Here is a 25689-nt window from a genome sequence, read left to right on the forward strand (position 1 = left end):
TTCACGCATTGCTGAAGTCTGGCTTGGAGAATTTTGAGCATTACTTTACTAGCCTATGAGATGAGTGCAATTGTGTGGTAGTTTGAGCATTCTTTGGCATTGCCTTTCTTTGGGATTGGAATGAAAACTGACCTTTTCCAGTCCTGTGGCCACTGCTGAGTTTTCCAAATTTGCTGGCATATTGAGTGCAGCACTTTCACAGCATCATCTTTCAGGATTTGAAATAGCTCTACTGGAATTCCATCACCTCCACTAGCTTTGTTCATAGTGATGCTTTCTAAGGCCCACTTGACTTCACATTCCAGGATGTCTGGCTCTAGATGAGTGATCACACCATCGTGATTATCCAGGTCATGAAGATCCTTTTTGCACAGTTCTTCTGTGTATTCTTGCCACCTCTTCTTAATATCTTCTGCTTCTGTTAGGTCCACACCATTTCTGTCCTTTATCGAGCCCATCTTTGCATGAAATGTTCCCTTGGTATCTCTGATTTTCTTGAAGAGATCTCTAGTTTTTCCCATTCTGTTGTTTTCCTCTATTTCTTTGCATTGATCGCTGAAGAAGGCTTTCTTATCTCTTCTTGCATCTCTTTGTGACAAGGGAAGGCAAAGCTGAAAGGACTTCTGGAGCACTGTCAGATCACATTGTAGACACATCTTTTCTTAGCTTCGGGAAGTAACACAGGCTGTGTGCTCCAGAGCCCGGAAGCCACAGCTCTCAAAGCCCTCGTGCCCCAGACAGAGCCTGTGCTCCACAACAAGAGAGGCCAGCGCAGTGAGAAGCCTGCACCCCGCAGCTGGAGAAAAGGCCCTGGCAGTAAAGAAGAACCAGCACAGCCAAAAATAAATAACTTTTTTAAATTGTATTTTTAAAAAAGTTATGCAGGCTCAATTTGGAAAACTCAGAAAACAGAGAAAAGCACACAGAATGAATCCAACATCACCCCTTAGCCTGCTATCCAGAGAGCATGTTTCCATGCCCATCAGCATGCTCCATGCCCACACCTAGATCTATCTTTTTCCCCATACATGTTGTATATTCCAACCTTTATAGCTAGTTCTTTCCCCTTGAGAAATACATCAAAGACAGTTTCCCATGTCATTAGATTCACACTTACACTGCGCAACTTTCTCCCGGACCAGCAGGTAAACTCCCCAGCAGTGACTCCATCGAATCACGTGACACCCTTTCCCCAGATGTCAGAAGCCCAGCACGAAAGGTCCCAGCTTCTCTCTAACAAAAGGTAAGGGGAGAACCCTGAAATAGTTTGGGATGCCCTATTTCTCTTGCCCAACCCAGTCTTACTGCTCTAAAAGTCTCTCTGTAGGCTGCGTGACCCAGGAAAACGAGTGACTTGTACTGTTAAATTAGTTGGAGATACTCAAGCCAGTGGCTCTCACCAAGGCTTGTGGGAGAACCTCCCCACCCCCAGCCCTGTCCCTCTGGCTCTGACAGCCAGGGCACCTGCTGCCACAGTGACAAGAAGAGCAACTTGGCCAGACTGTGGACACAGTCCCCGCCCCCCCACCCCCCGCCCTGGGTTAGGAAGGAACAATTGGCAGAGGGGAGAAGGAGGGGTGACCTGGGGGGGATGTTGGTGGAAGGCAGCGGGGAGTCGGCCTGCCAGGACCCAGGGAGCTCTGGCAGATGACTGTGCCCTTGCCCAGGCTCAGGAGGGGGTGCAAAGCAGCTGGTGGAGATGACACCTGCCTCGTGCAGGCTCCATCCCTCAGACAGGCTGGCTAGCGTTGTGGCCAGGCCAGCAAGAGCTGGGCCTCAACCTCTGCCACCAGGGCCCGATCCTTGACTGGGTCTGAACGGGAGCCAAGCTCTCACGCTAGAATGTGAAATAGAGCTTTTTAAAGGGGGTAGGAATGGGGTTGCCAGACAGTGTCCTCAGTGCTGTGAAGAGAATGGCACTTTGCCTCCTGGTCTTCTTTTCAAAAACCCATAATGCCCATTGAATCATGAGGAAAAGGTCAGACAAGTCCCTGTTGAGGGGCATTCAACAAAATACCTGCCCAAGGGCATCAAAGGCAAGAAAATTCTGAGAAACCGTCACAGACAAGAGGAGCCCGAGGAGATGTGATGGCCAGATGGAATGTGCTGTCCTGGCTGGGAACTGGATAAGAACAATTCAGAAAATCCAAATAACAAGAGGACTGTAGTTAATAACAATGTATCAGCATTGCAACAAATGTGCCTCACTTGAATGTGAGATTATACAATAAGGGAAATGGGAAGTGGGGTACATGGGAACTCTGTACTAGCTTTGCAACTTCTCTTTAAATCTAAACCTACACTTTCTCTGCTCCAGTGGTTAAGACACCAGGCTGCTATACTTTAGGAGGTATGGGTTCAATACCCCATGTTTAGGGAACTAAGATACCACATGCTGAGTGGTGTGGCCAAAAAAATTTTTTTTTTAATTTTTTAAAAATTTAAACCTGTTCTTAAAGCAGCCAACCAGTGAGCCGTCCACCACCTCGCTGACATTTTATCTGGACTTCACACCCCCTAAGCTGGTCCTCAGGGCCAGCACTTCGGCTTGTATTCCAGCTTTAGGAAACCTGGGCCACTGTGAGTTCTTAAGCCCCAGGCTAATAGCCAGCAAGGTGTGTCTTCTTTGGTTACCCTGGTGTTTTAAAAGGCAGTTTAGATCCCACAACAGAAAAAAATATTGAGAAGTTTGACCTTATAAATATGAAAAAGTGCTGCTCTATGAAAGACTGTTAAGAGAATGAAAAGATAAACTACAGACTAGGAGAAAATGTTTGAGATATATATATATATGTGTGTATATATATATATGTATGTATATGACATTTATATATATATATATATATGTCAGCAAAAGATCTGAACAGCCACTCACCAAAGAAGATATACAGATGGCAAATAAGTGTATGACAGGATGCATCATAGATCATTGCAAATTACAATTAAAGCAACAAGCAGATACCGCTGCACGCCTGTGAGAATGGCTAGAATAAAATGTATAAAACAGATACCACCAAATGCCGGCGAGGATATGGAGAAACGGCAACATCATTCATTGCTGTGATGCTCTGAATTCTGAGATTAACATGAGCTGTGGCCAAAAACAAAAACCAAACAAACAACAATGGAAAGAGCTGCAGTTTCAGCCCTACTCCAGGCTCCATGTTGGCAGCTCTTTGTCCTTCCCACTGCCCCCTGCCTCCTCCCTCCTGCTCACTGCTTCCCTCCCTTCTTCCCCTTCCTCCCCTCCCTTTCTCGCCTTCCCTGACCTCCCCCATCCTACACTCTTTTCCCTCCTCTTCTCGTCTTCCTCCCGATGCTTCTGCCCCTCCTCCCCCCTCCACCCAGGCAACTCGCCATTGCTTGTCCCTGTGTCCATCCACTGCCAGCTCCTCTAAGAGTGTCCACCCTGGACTGGGTCTACGACCCGGCCTCTGGACAAGCCTCCTAGGATCTCCTCGGGAAACTGTTTGAACCCTCGCCCGGCCTCTGCCTTGTCTGAGAAGAATGGCCCATCTGGCCTTGGCCTTCCAGGATATTCCTTGGGTATCCCAAGTTTAGGGCTTCCCAGGTTGCGCCAGTGGCAAAGAACCCACCTGCCAGTGCAGGAGAGGTAAGAGACCCGGGTGCGATCCCTGGGTGGGGAATATCCCCTGGAGGAGGACATGGCAACCCACTCCAGTATTCTTGCCTGGAGAATCCCAGGGACAGAGGAGCCTGACAGGCTACAGTCCATGGAGTCGCAAGGAGTCAGACACGGCTGAAGCAACTGAGTATGCACACACCCATCCCAAAGTGATCCCTGGGTGTGCTTACCATAGATCCTAAACCTTGAGGTTCAGAGCCTTGGATCTCGAAGCTCACCATGGGTTCCCTGCAAGGAGTCCCCTCAGTTTAAACTTTCACCCAGGGTGCTCTCCTGAGCTATGGGCCCTCGGGCAAGCCAGCATCCCCCTTTGGGATGCCCTTGTCTCATCCATAAGCTGTGCCCGGGTCCCTCTGTCACTATCCTTCCACGAACAGACGAGTGTCCCAGTTTTCAGTGTTGAAAGCTGCCGGAGCGGGAGAGCGGGAGTCCAGCTGCTGGTCTCCCTGGAGCCCCAGAGAGGCCGCTCCTCCCGATGGGCCCTCCGCAGCCCAGGGGCTGGTCCTCTGCTGCTCAGGCTCTGACAGAAGCCTGACTTCATCCCTTCCCCAGGGACCAATCACACTAAATTCACAGCACTCTGATGGGCAACCCAGGAGGCCTGATCGTTATTAATAATACTAATTAATCCTTATGAAGAAAGAGATAATCAGCTCTGATGGCTGGCCTGCTGTCTCTCCAAGAAGGCACATCTGCGTGAGAAATGAATTCACTGTCAAAGGCTGGAGGGTCAGGAGAGAGGACAAAGGTCACTGCGGTATGACCCTGAGGGTTCAGAGGCTGTGGCATCCTGGGACGCTCCTGAAGCCTTGGGACTGGAGGAGTCCTTCCCCTCCACCCACCCCCGTTCCCCCCCACCCCCACCCCACAGCCCCCCACCCCCATCCTGGAGCTACGGCTTCCATACTGCACCATCCTCCTGCATGAGCTGCTGGAGGTAACAGGCTGGGCGGTTGGGCCCCCACAGAGGATGCTGGATGCCCCCTCTGCTCTGGTGTGGTCACGCCCTCTGCCCTGCCAGGTCCAGCTCCGCTCTCTTGCGCCCACCCCCCAACTCTCAGCAGCTGGTACCTGTGAGCATTCTCCAGGATCTCATCTGGGAAACCATTGAGTTCCTGAGCCATTTGCGTGCCAATGGCTGGATCTTGCAAGACTTGCTACAGTCTCCAAACTGACCTCGGCCTGGTGTCATCGCAGCACCTGCAGGATGGAAAGCCCTTTCTCCCTCCCGTGTTGAGGCTACACCCAGATACTGTTCAGAAGGAGCTCTGGAAGCCGGCCTCTGTTCTCCAAAGAAAGGCGTGCAGAGCCTGCCACCTTGCGGCCACCTCTGGTCCTGCACCAGCCCTGGCCAAACAGCACAGACACCCTGCTCTCTCAGACTCAGTGCAGAGTCTCTGAGATGCTGGGGGTGAAAAAGAATCCTAGGCTCTGTTTCCTTTCCTGTTTGTAGGACCCACAGTCCTGAGCCGGTAGATGCAGGCCCAGGGTAAGAGAACCTGCCGCTGGCTGAGACGGGAGAAGGGAGAAGGCTGGAGCTGGGGAGGAAGCAGTGCTCAAGGCTGGAACAGCAGCTTGTCGGGCCCATGGAGAGCCTGGGGCTGATGACGTGGGCTGGGCAAAGCCAGAGGCCCTGTCTCTAACCCTACTGCCAATCATCCTGCGAGTCCCCATCGGGAAAAGGAGGGCGATGGCCAGGTGACTCTGCAGGCCTCGTTCTGCTCTGACTCTGTGGTCTAGGCAGGACGTCATAAAGCAAGGGAGGGGATCTCTCATGTCACTGCCGTTCCGGACAGCTTATCTCTTCACCTCCTTGGGGTGCTGCTGGTTTCCACTGTCTCCCAACCAGGGTCCAAGGCAAGGAGCCCGCATCCATTAAACGTGCAGAGCTGCATCTGAGGAGCTGCTGGCTCTGACTCCTGACTCAGGGAGCACAGAGCCGGTCAATCAGGGCCATCCAGGATGGTTCACGTGGCCAGGAACAAGCCGTGTGTCTCACATGTGTCCTCAGAATGCCAGAGTTGAGTCTGGTTAATAAAGCACAAGTGGCTGGGACTCTACCTGCCAATGCAGGAGACACTGGTTCGATCCCTAGGCCGGGAAGGTCCCATGTGCTGCAGGGCAACTAAGCCCGTGTGCTGCAACTACTGAGCCTGTAGTCTAGAGCCCGGGAACCTCGACTGCTGGCCGAGCCCTCCTGCCTGGAGCCGAGTGCTCCATAGCAAAGAAGCCACTGCGATGAGCCTGCGTACCACACCCAGAGAGGAGCCCCTGCTCACCCCAACTAGAGAAAGCCCACACACAGCAACGAAGGCCCAGCACAGCCAAAAATGAAAATAAAGCTCAAGTTCTGAAGCTTCACGGAGTTGTGATTAAATCCAGATACTGCCACTTACCAGCTGGGTAACTTTTAGAATCTCTTTAACCTTCCTAAGCCTCAGCTTTTCTCAACTATATAATGGGGATGAGGAGGCTATCGAGAGGATTAAGTGGGGTGATGTTTGCCGAGCGCCCTCCCAGGACCTGTGTGTAGCCGGTGTCTGTAAATGACAGCTGTGATCATTGTTGCCTTTGTTCAGCGTCCACAGCGGTACATGCAATGCTCTGACAATGAGAATTAACGAGTAAACATCTATTATGAACTGAATGTTTGTGCCCCCGCCAAATTCATATCACACGCTAATCCGCAGTGAGATGGTATTAAGAGATGGGGCCTTTGGGAGGTAATTTGGTCATGAGGGTGAGGCCCTCAAAAATGGGATTATGCCTTGTAAGGGGAGTCCAGGGACTTCCCTCCTGGTCTGGTGCTTAGGACCTGGCCTTCCAACGCAGGCTGCATGGCTTCGACCCCTCGTCAGGGAGCTAGGATCCCAAATGCCTTGGGATCCAGAAACCAAACATAAAGCAGAAACACTATTGTAACCAATAAAGACTTTTAAACTGGTCCACATCAAAAAGAAAAATCTTAAAAAGAAAAAGTTTCAGAGAACTAGCTCGCTCTCTCTCTCTTTCTACCTCACGAAAGCACAAGAAGTCAGCAGTCTGAAACCCAGAAGAAGGCTCTCACCAGAACACAACCATGCCAACACCTGACCTCGGACACACAGCCCCAAAGCCAAGAGAAATGATGAATTTCCATTGTTTACAAGCCGTTTGGTCTATGGTACTTTGCTATAGCAGCCCAAACTGACTGAGTCAGAAATTAGTACAAGACGGAGGGTGTTACCGTAACAAATACCTAGAAATACAGCAGCAGCTTTGGAAGCAAGTCATGAGCAGAAGCTTGGAAGAGTTTGGAAGCTCGTTTTGTAAGACACTAAGATCCTCACGAATGGACTTTTAAAGGCAGTTCTGGTGAGGGCTCAGAAAGGAAAGAGGAGGGACTTTGCTGGTGGTCCAGTGGTTAAAAATCTGTCTTCCAATGCAGGGGATGTGGGTTCGATCCCTGGTCTGGGAACTAAGATTCCCCATGCTGTGCGGCAACTAAGCCCGAGCACCCAAATGAAGACGGAGTGCAGCCAAGAAAAAAATAAAATAGGAAGGAAGAAAGATAGGAAAGAGGAGAGCTGAGGAGAACACGTCCATCTTCTGAAAGAATAAAAAATGACCATATAGAGAATGTTAGAAATAAGGATGGTAAAGACCATTCTGGTGAGGTCTCAGAAACGAGGAGCATGCTACTGAACACTGAAGAAAAGGTGATCTTGTTCTAAAGTGGCAAAGAACTTGACTGAACTACGTTCACGTTCTGGCCTTTTGTAGAAGGAATAATTTGCAAGTGACAAAACCAGATGTTTAGCTGAGGAGATCTCTAAGCAAAGAGTTGCAGGAGAGGCCCTGGCCCTTTCTGACTGCCGAGCTCGAAGAAGAGAGAAATGATTTGAAGATGGAATTATTAAGCAAAAAGGAACTAGAATGTAAAGATTTGGAAAATTCTCAGCCTATTCATATTGCAAAAGCCGAGGAAATGTTTCAGAAGAGAACGCTGGGAGACCAGCGTGGGTGTGGATTCCAGGCTTCATCAGCCTTCCTAGAGGGAAAACTGTGAGTCTGAACTGAAGGGGAGGAGATGAGAGGAAGAAAGGAAGGCTGGTGGACCTCTCCGATCTCACAGGACAGACTATAGAGCTAACCCGATGTGAATGGGCAGTAGCCTTTAGGTCAAGGAAAGAATGAGCACAGAGGCAATTCCCAGATCATCACAACTGCCTCGTCTGTTTCAAAAGGCGGCGGGGGCGGGGGTGGGGGGGGGGTGGGGTAGGGTGTCGCATAGCCTTGCTTTGAACAAGCCAGACAGCCTCTGCCCAAAGATGTGGAGGTGGGGCCGCTTAGCAGAACCGTGAAGGACTCCACCCATGGGTCCAGAAGACAGGACCTTCACCCCTAGTGGGTCTGGAGGGTAGAGAGAGCATCAAGCCAAAGAGGGTCAAGACCTTTCAGACCTTGAGATCCCGTGACGTTTGCATTGTAGGCTTTGGGTTTGCGTGGGACCTGTCGCCCCCTTCCCCTCTCCTCTTTCTCCCTTTTGGAAGGAGAAAGGTAAAATGCATGGGAATGTCTGTCTTATGCTCTGTCCCATCATTGCGTTTTGGAAGCACTTACCTTGTCAGGTCTCACAGGTTCACAGCCAACAAGGGATTTTTTGCCTTAGGATGAATCCTTCTTTGAGTCTCACCCATATCTGATTTAGATGATACCTCAGTGGATGAGATTTAGCGTTGATGCTGGCACAGGCCGGGGGCTGGTGGAGTGAAACGAATGTATTTCACATGAGAAGGACATAAACTGGGGGGAGTGGGGTCAGGGGCAGAATGTTATAAACTGTATGTGTCCTCCAAAAATTCGTAAGTTGACATCTGACCTCCAAAGTGATTGTATTTTGGAGATGAGTCTTTAGGTCATGAAGGCGGGGCTCTCATGAAGAGGATTTGTGCCCTGATGAAAAGAGGCCAGAGAGCTCTCTCTCTCTACCATGTGAGGACACAAGAATTCGGCAGTCTTGACCTGACCTTGCAGACCTCTTGACCTCAGAACGCCAGCCTCCAGAACAGTGAGAAATAAATTCCTGTAGTCGAAGCCATCCCATCCATGGCATTCTGTTATAGCAGCTTGAACAGACTGACCATCATCCGTAACAGGAGTCTTGGCGTCTGTTAGATTGGGCCGCCATATGAGAAACCACACACAGCAGAGGGACAGCTCTGGTTTCTTTCTCTTCCTCTTCTTATAAGGGCACCAATCCTATGCTGGGGACTCCACCCTCATGATCTCATCCAAACAAGTTACCTTACAAGGGCCCCACCTCCAGATACCATCACGCTGGGGAATCAATTCCCACATACAAGTTTTCGGGAGGCACAAACTCTCAATCAATCCATACAGCTCCTAACTATAAACTCTAGCTTTCTCCTCTGCAAACCTCCTTCCATACGTTTTTCTCCTGTTGATCTGTCTTTACAGCGATGTGTATGCCAGGAGGATCCTGCCCTCGCCTGGCCCCCTCCTGCACAGCCTGGAGCGGAGCAGCCCTGGTGCCCCCACGGAGGACAGGTCTGTGGCCTTCTTCCCGCTCTGACTCACGCGACAGCCCTGCCATGGGTGCAGTGGGCTGAAACCACCAGTCGGCTCCTCTCAACCCCAGCAGCCCCTCAGGGCAGTGGCCTCACAGACGGAGCCCAGGGCAGGCCTCCACCCTGGCACCCCAGGAATTCCCTGGAATCTCTCACAGATGCCAAATCCCAGAGCTGAGGAAGTGTCCCCAGCGTCACTGGGGCCCCATGCAGGCATAGTTGCTTCAAGTGCGTGCGTGCATGCTAAGTCGCTTCAGTCATGTCTGACTCTTTGCGACCCCAAGGACTGTAGCCCGACAGGCTCCTCTGTCCATGGGATTCTCCATGCAAGAATACTGGTGTGGGTTGCCATGCCCTCCTTCCGGGGGATCTTCCCGACCCAGGGATGGAACCTGCGTCTCTTATGTCTCCTGCCCTGGCAGGCGGCTTCTTTACTACTAGCGCCACCCAGGAAGCCCATGTGTCCTTGTAAATTGATGTACCTGGGGCCACTAAAGGAACAGGAGCCAGCCCAGGGGCAGTTCCATGTAGCCCACCAGCCCCACGCAGAGTCCCCAGGTGGGAAGGGATGGAGTTGATAGGCCTGGCCTCAGGCTGAGCAAAGCTGATGTGGCCCCTACCCCCAGTGCGTGTCTCCAGTGCCCTCTGACTAGACTACCCGCGAGCCCTGCGTCACCCGGCAGGCCCTGTTCTTCTCCACAGGCTGCCCAGGGGTGAATTCCACCCCCACCACCCCCCACTCCACCCCTACACCCCCACTCTGGACGGAAGCACAACTGCAGAGCAGCCCGCGCCTCCCTGCCCCAGCTCTGCTCTAGCTCTTCTCGCCGAGCTGCAGTCAGAATGCCAAATATTGCATGAGGCGATAAGCAACTCTCTGCTACATACAATCCTCCCCACCTCCCAAGGGAGTGGATACTGTCCATGTCGTGTGGAGTGACGGGTGTGAGGACGGATGCTTGTCAGAGCCAGGAGAGCACCTCGTTTGAATTTCTCAAGGAGGATTTTACGTCTAGGGATTGGATGGAAAACGAGAAGGGAGAGGGGTCTTGCATCTGTCCCTTTTTAAAGGGGAAAAGAAATCTCACTTCTTCCAAATCTCATTGGCCACAATCCGGTCACCTGACCACACATAGCTGCAAAGAAGGCTGGGAAATGTAGTATTCTGAATGTGGCAACTTGCTGGGCTAAATAGTGTATGGTTCTGTTTTTAAGAAGAGAAGGGGAAAGAGTTACCTCTGTCTCAGGAACAACTAGCTAAGGGCTAGCTAAGCGGCTCCTCCAGCGCCAAGATCATGGTCAGGCCCAAGGTGGGGAGGCCAGAGGGGAACTGGAACAACAGGGAGCTGAGGAAGCAGGAAGCTTCTGCAGGTTCCCAAAGCCTCAGGCAGGGCCTTGCGCTCACCTCCCGTGGGGGTGCGGGTGGGGGTGCAGTGGGGTCACGTCCTAGAGGATACGACACCTAAGCCGGGGGCTGAGGAAGGCAGGCCCACCCTAGAATGGGCTTGGTTTGTGTCAGTTAGAGGTGGGGCAGAGAGAGGTGGGCGTGAGGGGATGGAGGAGGTGCTGAAAGCTCCTGCAGCCATGTGAAGGTCTGGGGACAGAGCAGGCCAGACCGGGAGGAGCCTGGTCTATCAGAGAAACGGGGTGGCTGGAGTGCAGTGAGCAGCCTAGATCACACAGGGACGAGTCCAAACTTCATCCCAAGGCTGATGAGAAGCCACGAAGGGTTTGACCCAAAAGACCAGGCGCCATGTGCCTCGCGTGGGTGCAGGCGGCTTGCTGCAGGGGCTGCAGAGAAGCGGGGGTGAGAGCAGATCCAGCCATGAGCATGGAAAAGTGCCCTGGAAAGGTGAATCCCACGGCCAAAGGTCAAGCATGGTAAAGTGTGGTGTGTCATTGTCCCCAGCATCCCAGAGAGGCCAGTGTCGTCCGTCCCTCTCACAGGGGACAGCCAGACAGACTCCGACATCCTGGCCTTCATCAAGGCGAGACAGAACATCCTGCAGAGGACAGGTAAGAGCCCCTTCCCCAGCAGCTCCTCCAGGGCCCGGGTCATGGTCAGGCCCTAGGCTGGGGCGGGGGGAGGGGCTGCGTGGGGAAAGCTGGAACCACAGGGAGCTGAGGAAACAGGAAGCTTCCGCAGGTTCCCAAAGCCTCAGGCAGGGCCTTGCGGTCACCTCCTGCATTGCCCACCGCTGCCTCCTCCTGGAGACAGCCCCAGAAGGCAGCCTCGGACACACCGAGATGGGCCAACGGGGTGGCCAGGCCAGGGGGTATCCCTCCATCCCCAGCTCTTTAGGATCATGTCTGGTCGCCTGTCCCCAGAGCCAGCTCCCCTCTGTCTGCCCGCTCCAAACAGGAAGGGCTGACCAACGGTTTGGAACTCGTTCAACCCCCAGCTCGAAATCTTACTCTCCTGTTGGAGCCTGGTTCTTGCCAGCAAGTTGTAGGTGTGAACACCACTTGAAGGCCCAGGCCCGAGGACATGGGACCAGTCAGAGAAGAAATATGCGGTGTGTCAGGAGCTAAAAGAGAAAGAGAAGGCCCAGCCTGGCCTCCATCACTGGCCTCCCCCACTTCCTCATGGCCCCTGCCTTCCTGCACGGACAGGACTTCTTCCCTCTCCCTGGAGACCTGTGGGACCAGCCTCCATCCGGGGCCCCTGACCCCAGCCCTGTTTTTAGTCTTAGCCTCATTCCAGTAATCCAAAGGCTACTTGTCTGGCTTAGCGTTGCTTTCACACGGCCACAAGGCACCAGCTGGGTTAGGGTTAGGGTTAGGGTTAGAAAAATTTGGATTCATATTGAGTAGTCTCCAAGCCACGCCCCCCCTCCCCCCGCTCCAGTCATCCCCCAGATACTCTAATGATACGTATCAGACACAGACCAATACCAGACAGCCAGTCGGTAAATGAGCACTGTGTTTATTAGGCACCTTCTGTATGCTGGGTACTGTACCAGTGCTGGGGCCATATCAGTGAACAAGACTGAAGCCCTTGACAGGCTGGAAGGAGGGAGAGAGACTGTGAATACATCCCAGAGACATAAGATCATCCTTGGTGCCAATGAGAGCTCCGAAGCCGCTGGAATACGTGATGCATAGAGATCCGCAGAGAGATGATTTTATCTGGGAGAGGGGAAGGGGGAGACTCAAAACTGAGGCCTAAGAGTGAGGATGATGCAGCCATGTGGCCCTGGGGGGAGCAGCAAGGGCCATCCCAGAGGGGAAGGACTTAGCTTGGCCACAGGGTGGGACAGAGACTGGCACGGCTGGGACGGGGGGCCAAGCCAGAGAGGAGGGCAGGATCCCACAGGCCTCCTGGGCTTGGCTTCTGCTCCAGGAGCGCGAGGTGGGAACTCGGGGAAGAACTGAAACCATAGAATGATGTCATCTGACCAGTGGTTTGGAAAGCTCACTCCAGCCACAGAGTGTCGTGCAGGCCACGGAAGGCCAGGAGCCAGCGGTTCTCAGGGAGGTACCTTCCTGGGAAGGTCCGGATGGCCCAGACTTACTGCTGCCTGCACAGGACACATGGGGGTCACAAAGACTTGTTTATACACTGAAAGGAATGGCCCAGGAAGGGGAGAAAAAATGGAGGAAGATTTATGATGTGGGAAAGAGGACCAAAATGCAAGAGAAAATTCTTTGAGGAAGTTGATGGAATAATGTCCAGGACATAAGTGGAGGGAGCATTGGTTCCTGCAGCTAGGAGACAACCCCACCCCCCAGAACAAATTCATAAAATTCAACCATCATTTGTCCCATCCAGAAGTCTACAAATAAGCAATATTTTTAAGTTCCATTTACTCAGCTTTTGTTTCACACATTAGCGACGTGACCCTGCAGCCCGCTCCAAAGAGAAAAGGCAGACATCCAAGGTCTACGGCAGGGCGGCATCTTCCTGCTAACACCAGGCCTGGCTGGTGCAGAAGACTGGGTCAAAGACTGGGGCACTCTTGGTTTTTTTTTTTTTTTTAACTATTTATTTTTATGTATTTATTTTATTTGGCTGCACCAGGTCTTTGTTGCAGCACGCAGGATGGTCCATTTTCATTGTGGCACGCGGAATCTTAGTTGCTTACGTGCACGATCTTAGTTCCCTGACCAGGGATTGAACCCGGGCCCCTCGCATTGTGAGCAGCATGGAGTCTCAGTCACCGGACCACCAGGGAACTCCAGCTGGGATGCTTTCATTATGATGTTTAGTGCAGGTTACCAGTTGTTTTCTTCGTGAACATTATGCCATGTGGCGCCCTCAACATGCCTGTGAGGCACACAGAACCACGAGTGTGATCCCCCCTTTCGGCAGGAGAGGAAGCTGAGGTACGCCCCCCGCCACCCACCACCCCCGACTGCAATGGCAGAGCCAGGAGAACCCAAGCCTCCCGCGTGCTCCGCTGGGCCGAGCCGTCTGGAAAGCCAGCTTGCTCGCGGGTGTTTTCCCTCAGCCTCCACCCTCCCTGCAGCTGGGGAGCTTGGTTCTCCAAACAAACGGCAGCCTGGAAGTAATTCATCAAAACAAACACAAGTTCGAGGGTTCAGTTTTTATTCCCCAAGCGGGGGGAAATAATCCCAGGTTCTTAGTGACCGCGGGGCCCCAGGGAAGCTGAAGACAGGGTGACAAAGGGCCCCCCTCTGGCCAGGTCGGGGCTGCAGAGCAGCAGGTGCGGTCTCCCCCACCCCCAACACATGGCAGATGGCCCCGGTCCACCACGCCGCACTATCTACACAGCCCACTTATCAGGCCTCCCTGTGGGCAAACACATGGGCTGGGCCCAGGCACCTTGCCCTCCCCACCACAGCCAAAGCAAACACTGCCCGTCCCTGCCCTGGGCCCCTCTGCTCCTAATTCAGTGGCGCTGTCTGGCGGGGCTCCTTCACAAGTGCTCATTATGGGGGATTTGTGACCGTCAGCCAAGGAACAAGAGCCCGGAAAGGGTGATTTAGCCGGCTCTTAGGCTTCAGCAAAGGCCAGGATGAATCTGTTTGATTTAGGATTCCTGGGGAAGCTGTGGAGCGTTTCAATCCCTGCCTGGGGCACACGTGGACAGGTATATCTCCCCCGGAAGAGGCATTAGTCATCCACGGTGTCAAAGCTGCTGTTTCTAGCTGCCAACGGTGGCTTCAAGAGCGGAGAAAATGAGATTAACCCCTTTCGAGACTCTTCCTTAATCCCTGAGTTTGGAAGAATGTCTGTCTGGAACCTTGATGTTTGCTGTGAACCCCCATGACCACAATGCCCTCTTCTCCAGCCAGGAGGAGAACCCCCAAAGCCCCCCAGCGCCCCTAGCTCCAGCACCTCTGCTCTGAGAAGCCCCTGGCTCTCTCCTTCCGTCAGGAGCCCTCCCAGGGAAACGGAAACAACACAGATCTGGGAAGGAAGAGACCGAGACGTAAGGGCTCTCCATCTCAGCCCTGGGCGACCCTGGGCTGCTCACCTCCTCCAGCCTCCCTGTCACCCCTGTCAGGTTCAGATTCCACCTTTGCCCCGGTGGGCAGCTCTCCTGAGACAAGGTCCACAAAGTTCCCTCGTAACCTGCGGAGCGCCAGAGAGCCATCAGCGGGGAAACTAGCCTGTGTGTTGAGACCTGATCCTACGCGGTGAGGTGCGGTGGAGGTTTCAATGGTGTAATAGTGCCCTCTACCCTGGGAATCCACAGTCACAAAAACCCCAGCATCGACTGGTAGCTCCATTACTTAAATGAGGTTCATAGAGAATGAACGGGAACCAGGACATTTGTTGTGAGTGGAGGTTGATCTGTGCAAGGGGCTATGTCTTTGAATATCGTGCACTCTGAGCCCAGCCCTGGGGCCTTTCTTCTCAGCCCCACCCTCACCCCCAGTCCTCACCGCAGGCAAGTGTCTGGGGTGGGGAAGCAGGGACAGCCCTAGTGGGGCGCTGGCTCCGCCTCTCTGCTCCTTACCAGGAATCCTGGCCCAGGATGCGTCTCAGTGGTGCAGAAGAAGCCTCAGACCCGTGACTTGGTCCACAGCCACATGCTTCATGGCTCTCAGTACCCGCCCTCGCCAACTCTTGGAACAGAGAGATGAAAGCAGCGGGTTTGGGCCTGGCCGTTCTTTAGAACAGCTGGGACCCAGAGATTCTGATTCAATCCATCCTGAGAGTGGCCTGGATATGAGGATTCCTAACAGCGCCCTAGACATTTCCAACCTGCACCAGAGCTGGGGGAACCTTGGGTCCAGAGTGACTAGAACACATCACCTTCCCACACTCTGGTGTGTTTGACTTTCTTCCTTCCTGGTCTAGGAGTCAATTACGACAGCCAGGAATATCTTAAAAATAAGGACTGGGCTTCCCTGGTGGCTCAGTGGTGAAGAATCTGCCTGCCAATGCCGGAGATGTGGGTGCAGTCCCTGATCCAGGATTATCCCACACGCCACAGAGCAGCTAAGCCCGAGCACCAAGCGTCCTGGGCCAGGATTCCTGGTAAGGAGCACAGAGCCCGTGCTCCGGAGCCCGGGAGCAGCAGCTACTGCGCCCACGAGCCCTAGAGCCTGTGCTCTCCAACGAGAAGCCCCCCGCAGTGAGAAGCCCCCGCACTGCAGCTAGAGAGGAGACCCCACAGAGAAGTCTGGGCAGCAATGACGACCCAGTGCAGCCAAAAAATAAATAATTCTTTTTAAATAAATAAGGATGTCTCAGGACTTCCCTGGTGGTCCAGTGGCTAAGAATCCACCTGCCAGTGCACGGGACACAGGTTCTACCCCTGGTCCAGGAAGATCCCACATGCCGTGGAGCAACTAAGCCCACGGGGCCACAGCTACTGAAGCCCACGCTCCAGAGCCCGTGCTCCGCAACAAGAGAGGCCGCCGTCATGAGAAGCTCACATCCCACAAATAGAGTGGCCCCCTCTCGGCCCAATGAGAGGGAGCCCGCACAGAGCAGTGAAGACCCAGCGCAGCCAAAAATGAAATAAAGTTTTTAAATTAAAAAAAATAATGATAAGGACCATCTCCATTGAATTAGACAATGAAGTCCCCAGAACTAGATCTTACACACAGAACTAAATTCGGGGATCAAGGGTTCATAGCCTTGAATTGTTTTCAACATCTTCCTCCCTGTTACTTCCCACATTCGCTGCATCGCAGAGAATCACCGACTCCCCCTCCGGAAGAGCAAGCCAGCCACGCCCACACCCCCCACTGCCAGGTACCCCACGTCCACACCTGGATGCTGCAGCTGCCTCATCTCTCTGTCCGCTGCAGTTTTTTTAAAAAATACGGTGTTCTTTACCCAAGGATCTTCAGAAATTCTTATTATGGTAGCCAAACTTTAAGCAAATTAACTGCATGTCCCCCATATTAGTTCTCATACTTTTGTGGGCCCAGTGAGTCTGAGTGGGGCCCAAGAGCCTACATCTCTTAGCAAGCTCCTGAAGATGCCCGTGCCACAGGTCAGTGGACCCCACTTTGCAAAGCAAGGAGCCACACTAGCTACTTTTTCCAGGTACCTGGTCTACTCCAGCGATTTGGAAGTGAGAAAAGGGAGCCCCAGAGAACAAGCATGTTTTACCCAAGGTCACACCATCCTGGCTAGAACCCAGGGGTCTTGCTTCTTAGGCCAGAGAACCCTTTCTCCATGCCCTGCCATGGAAAGCTGCAGGATGGGGCCACACGGCCAGGATAAAACATCATGGAACATAATGAATACCTGGAGCAAAAAGCAAGGAGCAAATTTGCAAGAATGGAACAGGTGTGTCAGCGAAAACCGTGGAGCTGGAAAATTAGTGTGGGTCCTGGCTCGGGGTGATGAGACTTTTGCAAAGAGCAAAGCAGTCAGGCATTTCCTACAGCATTTGGGGAGTAGATGCAGCTCCCTGGGAGTAAGGCCCTAAGTGGAGCGCTACCTGATACCCACAGCAGGTGATCCAAGAGGTCTGTGACCCAAGCAGAGCCTAACCGAGACCACCGTCTCCTTTCAGGTTTCCAGTAAGCACCCCAGTGCATTGTGGCAGCAAGAACAGACTCCAGACGAAGGTCTCAACTCCAGCAGTGACCTGTGGACTGCTGGAAGCAATTGGTGACCTGGATCCCAGTCGGGAGGCTGTGTTTCTTTAAGGATGGAGCCCTGGATGCTTGCTGCCAGTGGGGCTGGGGCCAGGCTTATGGTGCTGTCCTTGCTGTGGGTGCTGGAGCCGTGGGCAGCCAGGCGGTGCCGGGTTCTAGGGGTGGAATAAGTGCTTTAGCTCACCCTTGTTGTGGCCTTACACATAGACAACTACAAGCCTTTGAGATCATGAAACAATACCATCCTAGCACAGTGGCCGGGAAGCTCACACTGGTAGGAGGAGGTGGAAATGATAATGAGTTATCTTTAGCTCTGGGGTTGGCCAAAAAGCTCACATGGGTTTTTCTGTAACATCTTACAGGAAAATTCCAAATGAACTTCTCAACCAACCCAATATTTTCCCGCCACTCCCCTGCCCCAGCCCCTGGTTGAGACGCCCAGGAATGGCTGGGGCAGCCACACAGCAGGTCAGACCAACGCCAAGGCAGTGGAGAGCGGCAGGGCATCCGGATGGCCAGCCCTGCCCCCCCAGGCCAGACCCCGCACCGTCACTCTCACGGTCCAGATGACCCACGGGCGACGCCTGAATCAGCTGCGTCTCCAGGGAGCCGCCCCTGCAGCAGCACCCGGAGGGCAGTGGACGGCTCCCGGGAGCTCTGCTGAGATCCGCGAGGGGCGGTGTGGGTGCCTTGGGCCTCACCTTCACCCCGTGCCTCGGGGCTCGGCAGGGTTTGGGCCAATTCTCCCCGTTCCCACAGGGGAACGTGTCTCAGGGAGCCCTCTCAGCACTCCAGGCTCAGGGCCAGTGGAGGGTGGGCCGACCCCTAGAGGCCCTTGGGGGGACTGCCACCCGCCTCAGGACGCTGGCAGTAGGTTCAAGCCAGCTGCAGCGGGGTGGATTGGGGGTGAAGAGTTGGTAGGGGGGGGGGGTGTTGGGTGGGCGGGGACACTGGAAATGCAGCTAACCGAATAAAAGCACTTGCCCTGTCACCTCTGGCCCATGAGTCGCCCTGGGGAGGAAGCAGAGAGAGAGTATGGCATAGTCAGTTTCCCCACCCACCCTCCCGACCCTTTCAGGTCTGGGTAACAGGATCATGCAAGACAAGCTAGGTGATTACATTTCAAAGCTGGACAGAGCTCCTCTGACCCACACTCTTGTTTGTAACATTAGAAAACTGAAGCGGGGCAGGGCGGGGGTCGGGGGAGGCTTCGCTGGTGGCTCAGTGGTAAAGAATCCACCTGCCAATGCAGGAGACAGGTTCCATCCCTGGTCCGGGAAGATCCCACACGCCGACCTAGCCGCTAAGCCCGGGAGCCACAGCTCTTGAACCTGTGCTCTAGAGCCCAGAGGCGCAGCTACGGAAGCCCCTGTGCCCAGAACAAGAGGAGCCACTGCAGTGAGAAGCCCCAGCACCACAGCTCGAGAGGAGCCCCGGCTCCCGGCAACTAGAGAAAGTCCATGTAGCAACAAAGACTCAGCACAGCCAAGAATAAATGAAGACAATTATTTTAAAAAAAGAAAAATGAAGTGAAAGGGAGGTCCTGGTTGTTAATTATACAGCCAGTTAGCGGCAGAGGTCCCCTCCTCGGACGGCTTTCCCTGATCACCCCAACCAGAGGGACACCCCCACCCTGGTCACCCTCTATCCTGTCACTCTGTTATCTCTTCATCACTACCTGACAGATCTCAGATCTTTATTTGCTTTTTTTTCTTTCCCCTTTATTGGCCACAGTGCACGTCTTGTAGGATCTTAGTTCCCCAACCAGGGTTTGAACCCAGGTCCTCAGCATTGAGAGCAAGCCATCCTAATCACTGGCCTGCCAGAGAATCCCCTACTTGCTTCTTCTCTAATGGTCTTCAGAGCCCACCACTGCCAAGACTAAAAGCTCCACAACAAGGGATTGTTTGTCCTGCTCATCACTGTGTCCCCAGCAATGTGTCCTCAGTTCACGAGTGGCAGAGTCACAGCCACGCTCCTGCTTCTTGGGCCCCCATGACCTCCCCTGGGCCCACTGGGCATTCTGGCACCCACGTGGCATGTGGCAAATCCTTGGGAAAGTCCACGGAACCAGTAAGGGGGACACAAATTGCCCTAACAGCCTGATTCTAGAAGCCTCCCCAGGAGTCTGCAAGGCACATACATGCTCTTTCTCTCTCTCACTCTCTCTCTTAAGAGCCCCGAGGATGGCATGGAGTGGGCCAGGCTCCCTCAGAAACAGACTCAGAGTACCCGGCATACCTTGGTACCCAGCCCTCTGGAGCTGGTTCGTCTGTGGACCGTAATGCTCCTGCCCAGAAGTTACCTCCCAGACCCGAAGGCCTCGTTGACAGGGATGTGTGACATGGCCCCATGCAGAGCGCAAACCCGCCTCCTAGAACAGTCGCTGAGGCCGGAGAGGAAAAGACGACGAAAAGACGAGAGGAACACAGACAGCCCCCGAAGTCTCTCCCTCCCCACAGAGGCTAGCCTCTGACGTGGACAGCCGCTCCCCTGGTGCAACTTCCCCTCAGCCCTGTGGGCCCTGCAAATGGGAAGAGCGGAGGAAACGTTCTGGAAAGACCCTTCAGCAGGGTCTTTCCACACCGGGCATCCGCAATCCGCACCGGGTTCCAGAGAGCTGTGAAGAGGTCCAGAGTATCTGAGTTCACTCCAGGCGGAAATGTGGAGTTTTCCCAAAACGTCTTCTGGAAAGCGGCCCGGCCAGTGACTTCCCACCCAGGTCCTAATAGGACCGAACTGGCTGTGTCAGTCCCGTGGCAGGAAGTATTAGGAGGAGGGAGGCTTAGAATGTGGCTTTCTCCGGTCTTGGAAAGGGCGGGGGGTGGGGGGTGGTTAGAAGGCAGGTAGAGAAGCTGTGGTAGCCTGAATAACCCGCCTTAATTCTTCACGCGCTGAGTAACAGAAACAGGCATCCAAAGCCCTGGCCATGGCCTCATCAGGGCAGAGTATGCCTCCTTCCCCCTTCAGTCTGGGCTCGGCCCTGCGACTTGCTTTGGTTAGTGGGGACATTGGCAGTTATGGTACAAGCAGAGGCGTAAAATGTGCTGGCCTGGCTGGGCCCGCCTCTTGCCAGGCTGGTGATCTCTGCTTGGCAAGAACATGCCCTGGGCAGGCGCTGCCCCCTTGAGCCTACACCCCAGAACATGCAGCGAGCAGACCCGGGCCCAGGCCACAGCCTGGAGTTGAGCCCTGCAGCACTGGAGCCTGGATTCCCCGTCAGGCGGCCCAGGTCTGCTAAGCCTTGGCTGACCTGAGGACCCATACTCCTGAGAATAAATGCTGGCTGTCATTAGCCACTGAGACTTGGCAGGGTCGGGGGGTGACTTGCTACGAAGCATTAACTGTAGCAAGAGCCACAGAAATTGAAACCCAGAGATCGTCTGTGAACAGCCCCAGAGTTTCTTTCGTTTCCTTCCTTCTATGCCGCCTATCGAAAGGCACTCGAGGGTTTCCGTGCCGGTCCAGTGGTTAAGATAACGCCTGCCAACATAGCGGCCACGGGTTCAATCCCTGCTCTGCGAAGATCCCCCATGCCACAGAGCAACTAAGTCCGCACACCGCAACTACCGAAGCCCGTGCCTAGAACCTGTGCTCAGCCACAAGAGAAGCCACCGCAACGAGAAGCTCGAGCACCGCAAGGAAGAGTGGCCCCCCACTCGCTGCAGCTGGAGAAAGCCCGCACACAGCGGCGAAGGCCCAGCACAACCAAGAAATAAAACATCGCTAGGAGTAGTGGAAGTCGCTCAGTCGCGTCCGACTCTTGCGACCCCATGGGCTGTGGCCCGCCAGGCTCCTCTGTCCATGGGATTCCCCAGGCAAGAATACTGGAGCGGGTTGCCATTCCCTTCTCCAGGGGATCTTCCCGATGCAGGATTGAACCCATGTCTCCTGCACTGCAGGCAGAGGCTTTACCGACTGAGCTAGGAGGGAAGCAGGCGCTTGAGGGTAGGATGTATGGAGCTGGCACTTTGGGCCACGATAGAGCAACAGAGACCTGATTCAGCCTCCTGCACTAAGCGACTGAGAACTAGACAAGACACATAAAACAAGGGTTTTCTGACATGTGACCAAAGGCAGTGCAAGACCTGGAGCCCCAAGAGAAGAGAAACAGGAGAGGTGAGCCCGCTAGTCGCCTATGTGCAGGGCAGGCCGGCAGTGCAGGAGGCAACCGCCCCGTCAGCCCTCAGCTGGTAGGGATGGGAGTTGGGAGATAAGCACCCCACCCTCCTTCCACCCCGTGGGACAACTCTGAGTGAGCCCTACACAGGTGGTGCCCCCCAGGGCCCCCACAGGTGGACCCCCAGGTGCCCACAGCAGCCACCTGCTCCATCACATGTGCAGGGCTGCCCACGTTCCTCCCCTGCCCCCCTTCCCCACTTTCTTGGAATCCCTTCCTGGGCTCACTTCCCAGATAAACCACGCACATCTGGTCTCAGAGTCTGCTCCAAGGTCAACCCAACTCAGGCAAGGACATCTATTTCAGAGTCACGGCAGGGGGCTCTTGCATCATGCTCTCTGGGCTGATGAGAATGGGAGTCCCCCCAACTTCAACTAGAGCCCCCCCTCTCAACCTCCCTACACATGGGGGCTCAGGGAACGATCTCTCATGAGAAAGGAATCCCGCTGCCCCAATAAACAATGGAATCTTCTGAACGAGATCAATAACAGGTGAGCTTGTCTGATTGTCCATCTTCAGGCTCCTTCCCCTTGGCTTTCCCCACCCCCCGGGGGCCACACAGCCCAGCGGGACCTCCCCTGACTCTCTGGCCGGCAGGGCACTCACACCCACATGCCCTGCCTCCCACACCCTTCACGGAGGGGGGTCACCGCCAGGAGCCCAGACAACCACACCCCGGGCTTGTGGCTCTGGCCCCGTGCGCCACCATGTAGGTGGGCACCGTTAGGGCGGCAGGACCTGAGACCAGAGCTCTCCACCTGCCCTTTCCCCTGCAGGGGCCGCACCTGGGCCAGGTGGGCCTCGGCCCCTCCCCGAGCTCTGGTCCGGAATGTACCATTCTCTTCTCGTTTGTGCAGATATACGCCCAAGAGCAACTCTGTGAGTGAATACCGATGTTGGCCGGCGGCTGGGCGGGCTGGCCTGCCCTCCCCTCCAGGCTCGCTCAGACGGAAAGAGGCCCACATCCAGCTGTTCTGTTTGCCCTGCATCCTCTGGCCACTGTACTTGAAATTGATCGGGGTGGGGGGGAGAGTTGTTTTTCTTCTATTTTCCTCCAATCTCCTTGTTAGTTCAGCCTCAGAAGGTCCCTTATCACTGCCGGATGTCAGGCCACACTCTGCCAGCAGGCCTGGCCACGTTAGACTCTCCATTAATTGATTTTGCCCTCCCACCTTGGGGGAAGCACAAATTGGCGCTGCCCATTAGCAGCAGTAATTCCCTGAAAGGGATTATAAATCATGCCCTGTGTCCGTCCATCGCTCCCAGCGGAGTGGCGCCCATGTGGGGAGGTGTCATGCAGGCAGGGACCATGTCTGATGGGCAGGGGAGGGCCCCGCAGGCCTGAAGTTTCCCTCCTAAACCTGGCCAGGCCAGGCCACAGCCAGGCAGGGGAGCAGCCAAGGCAGGTGCCAGCACACAGAGGGCATTCAGCTCACATGTTCTGCGCATGAAGCGGAGGCAGGGCAGGCACTGGCCCTGGAGTGGGGAGCGCCTCGGGGACTGATCAAGCTGAGCTCCTGGCAAGCCCACCATGAAGACTCCACCCTTTAGCTGTGTGGCCCCCTTTAGCCAGAAGAGCTCCTGGGAAAGGCTGTCTTAAACTCCAGCCAGGTGGCTCAGACAGTAAAGAAGCCGCCTGCAATGCAGGGGTCTGGGGTTCAATCCCTGGTTCGGGAAGATCCCCCGGAGAAGGGAATGGCTACCAGCTCCAGTATTCTTGCCTGGAGAATCCCATGGACAGAGGATCCGGCGGGGTACAGCCCAGGAGGCCTCAAAGAGTCGGACACGACTGAGCAACACACACACAATGCCCTGTGAGAGGAAACAGCAGCAGCAGGGAGAAATGGGGTGAGGCCCCAACAGGGGGTCCCCAAAGGAGTGGGGGTCTTGGCCCACAGGGCGCCTGGCATCCTTCCTGTCCAGGCCCTGAGGGAGCCCTGTCCATCTGCAACAGACTACCCTCCCCACCGTGCTCGCCCGTCTCCCCCTCCCTTTCCTTCCACCTGAGAACCACCACCATCACCTGCAGACCACGACCAGACTCACCAAGGATATTCGCACAGAAGAGGTTGCTAAGACCCGCCCGAGTCCCCAGACAGCAGCAGGTGAGCCAAATGGTAAAGGAGAACTCTTCACATACTGAGCTTCTCCCAGGCAATAAAACGGGATTTGATTATCACACGCCTGGCAAGTGTGTAAGCATAACCCTAGCTTAGAGCCAGGACCGAGGGCGAGATGTGTGACTCAGATGCTTGCTTCTGCCCCAGGACCAGCCGGTCTCCCAGCATGGTGCTGTCTGGGAAAGCTCTGGGTGTGAGGAGGGCCTTACAGGAGATGGCTGTGGACCCCCGGGTGGCCTCAGGGACCCAGAGCCAGCAGGACTGCAAGGAAGGCACCTGCCACCCCCAGACAGGGCCCCGACTGAAGCTTGAACTTATCTAACCATTGAGAAGTAATAACCCCTAACTGTGGCTTAAACAAATCAGGCTTAGGTTTCAAACCTGTTTAAATCTAGAGATAGGTGTGTGCAGGAATCAGCTGAGCATCTTTGCGATGCTCCGTGACCTTTCCCCGCAAGGACACGGGATGGCTGAGCAGGGGCCAGCATCCATGCATTCAGGGCAGACCACCCTCGGTTTGGATGCATCACCCTCAGCCTGCTCCTCCGCAGCTGTCTCTGATTGGCCAGAACCAGGTCTCGGGGTGGGGGTGGGGAGGGAGGGGGGTGGGTGGCCCTGCTGCAAGGGAGCTCTGAAAGCGGGTGCAAGGGGCAGGCGATCCCCTGATCCCCTCCTCTTCTCTGGGCCCCTCTCCTCCGCTTCCACGTGTTTGCTCCTAATGGCCTGGCCGCACCTGGGGCTCCTCGGTGGACTGTCCACAGGCTCCTGGAGCCATTTTGCCTGCAGTTGCAGAGCCAGAAATGCCAGATGACTGCCTGGGTGGGGACGATGATAGCCCGGCCTCCCTGCCTCCAGGGGACTAACTGGGGGCACTTCACCCCCCAGGGCTCCCCAGAAACCAGGGCAGGACAGGGCTACTGTGCTTTGTTTAACCCCCTATGGGTCTTCACTTACTCCACTGCCCATACATAAAGCACCCTCGCAGGGCTTTATTGTTTGTTTGTTCCTGAGACAATGAGGAGTAGGATTATCATGATGGGTGAGATCAGCCGGGCTCCACTGCCTGGAGCTGACATGTACAAATGCGGGGCTGTGTTCGCCGACAAGGAGGGAAAAGCTATCAGCGTGGGAACTCGTGTCTGCTGCGGGCGCAGCTCGTTACAGGAAACACCAGAGAACTCAAGCAGATTATACTGCCAACCCTCACACACTGCTGGTGGGCATGTAAAATGGCACAGCTACTTTGGAAAGCAGTCTGGTGGTTCCTCAAATAATTAAACATAGAGTGATCACGTGACCCAGCAATTCTACTCTTAAGGACACTAAATGAAAAGTTACAATCCCGCTAAAAGAGACTCGTACGTGAACACTCATAGCAGTATTATTCATAACAGCCAAATATCTATCAACTGATAAATGGATATATAAATATACATAAAATGTTGGTACATATCCATGGAATGAAATATTATTCAGCCATAAAGAGTGGAGTAGTGACACTTGCTACATTTCAGATAAACCTTGAAAACATTATGCTAATTGAAGAAGCCAGACACAAAAGTCCATGTATTGTATGACTGCATTTAAATGAAACGCTGTCTAACAAGGCCCTATTGTATAGCACTGAACTACTGATACATTCGATATCCTGTGATTAAACTATAAGGGAAAAGAATATTTTTTTTTAATGTATATATGTGTGTAACTGAGTCACTTTGCTGTACAGCAGACATTGGTACGATGGTGTTAATCAAATATACTTCACTTTTTAAAAATTTTTAAACATGTCCAGATTAGGGAAATCCTGAGACAGCAACTTAACTGTTGCCAGAGGCCAAGGGGACAGGCTGGACGGACAGGGGTGACAGCTAAGATGTACAACGTTCCGATCTGAGGTTTTAAAAATATTCTAAAAATTGGTCTTGGGATACTTGCAGGCCTCTGAGTATTCTTGAACAGAGAAACCATTCAATTATATACTTTAAGTGTGTGAATGGTAGCATGTGAGTTATAAATTAAAAAAACAAAAAAGCTGCTGCAAATACACACGCGCGCAGAGAAAGAGAGGAAAACACCCTCGATTCCACCCACACAGAGTGAACCACTGCTAACACCTCCGGGCCGGGAGGTACTTTGTTTTAG

The 25689-nt window shown here is 54.0% G+C and overlaps 1 protein-coding gene across 1 annotated transcript in view; it reads left to right on the top strand.

Annotated features, from left to right (window-relative positions):
• Positions 1–18081, top strand: part of LOC102170007 (kinesin-like protein KIF6) — an 87810-nt gene extending 69729 nt beyond the window's left edge. Inside the window, exons 6-9 of the mRNA XM_018038661.1 lie at positions 1146–1243; positions 9107–9196; positions 11126–11232; positions 17163–18081. Coding sequence (XP_017894150.1) covers positions 1146–1243; positions 9107–9196; positions 11126–11232; positions 17163–17173 — 306 coding nt within the window. The 3' untranslated portion in view covers positions 17174–18081. The remainder of the gene's footprint in view (positions 1–1145; positions 1244–9106; positions 9197–11125; positions 11233–17162) is intronic.

Source organism: Capra hircus, chromosome 23 (genome assembly GCF_001704415.2).
Source record: "Capra hircus breed San Clemente chromosome 23, ASM170441v1, whole genome shotgun sequence".
Classification (NCBI taxonomy): Eukaryota; Metazoa; Chordata; class Mammalia; order Artiodactyla; family Bovidae; genus Capra; species Capra hircus.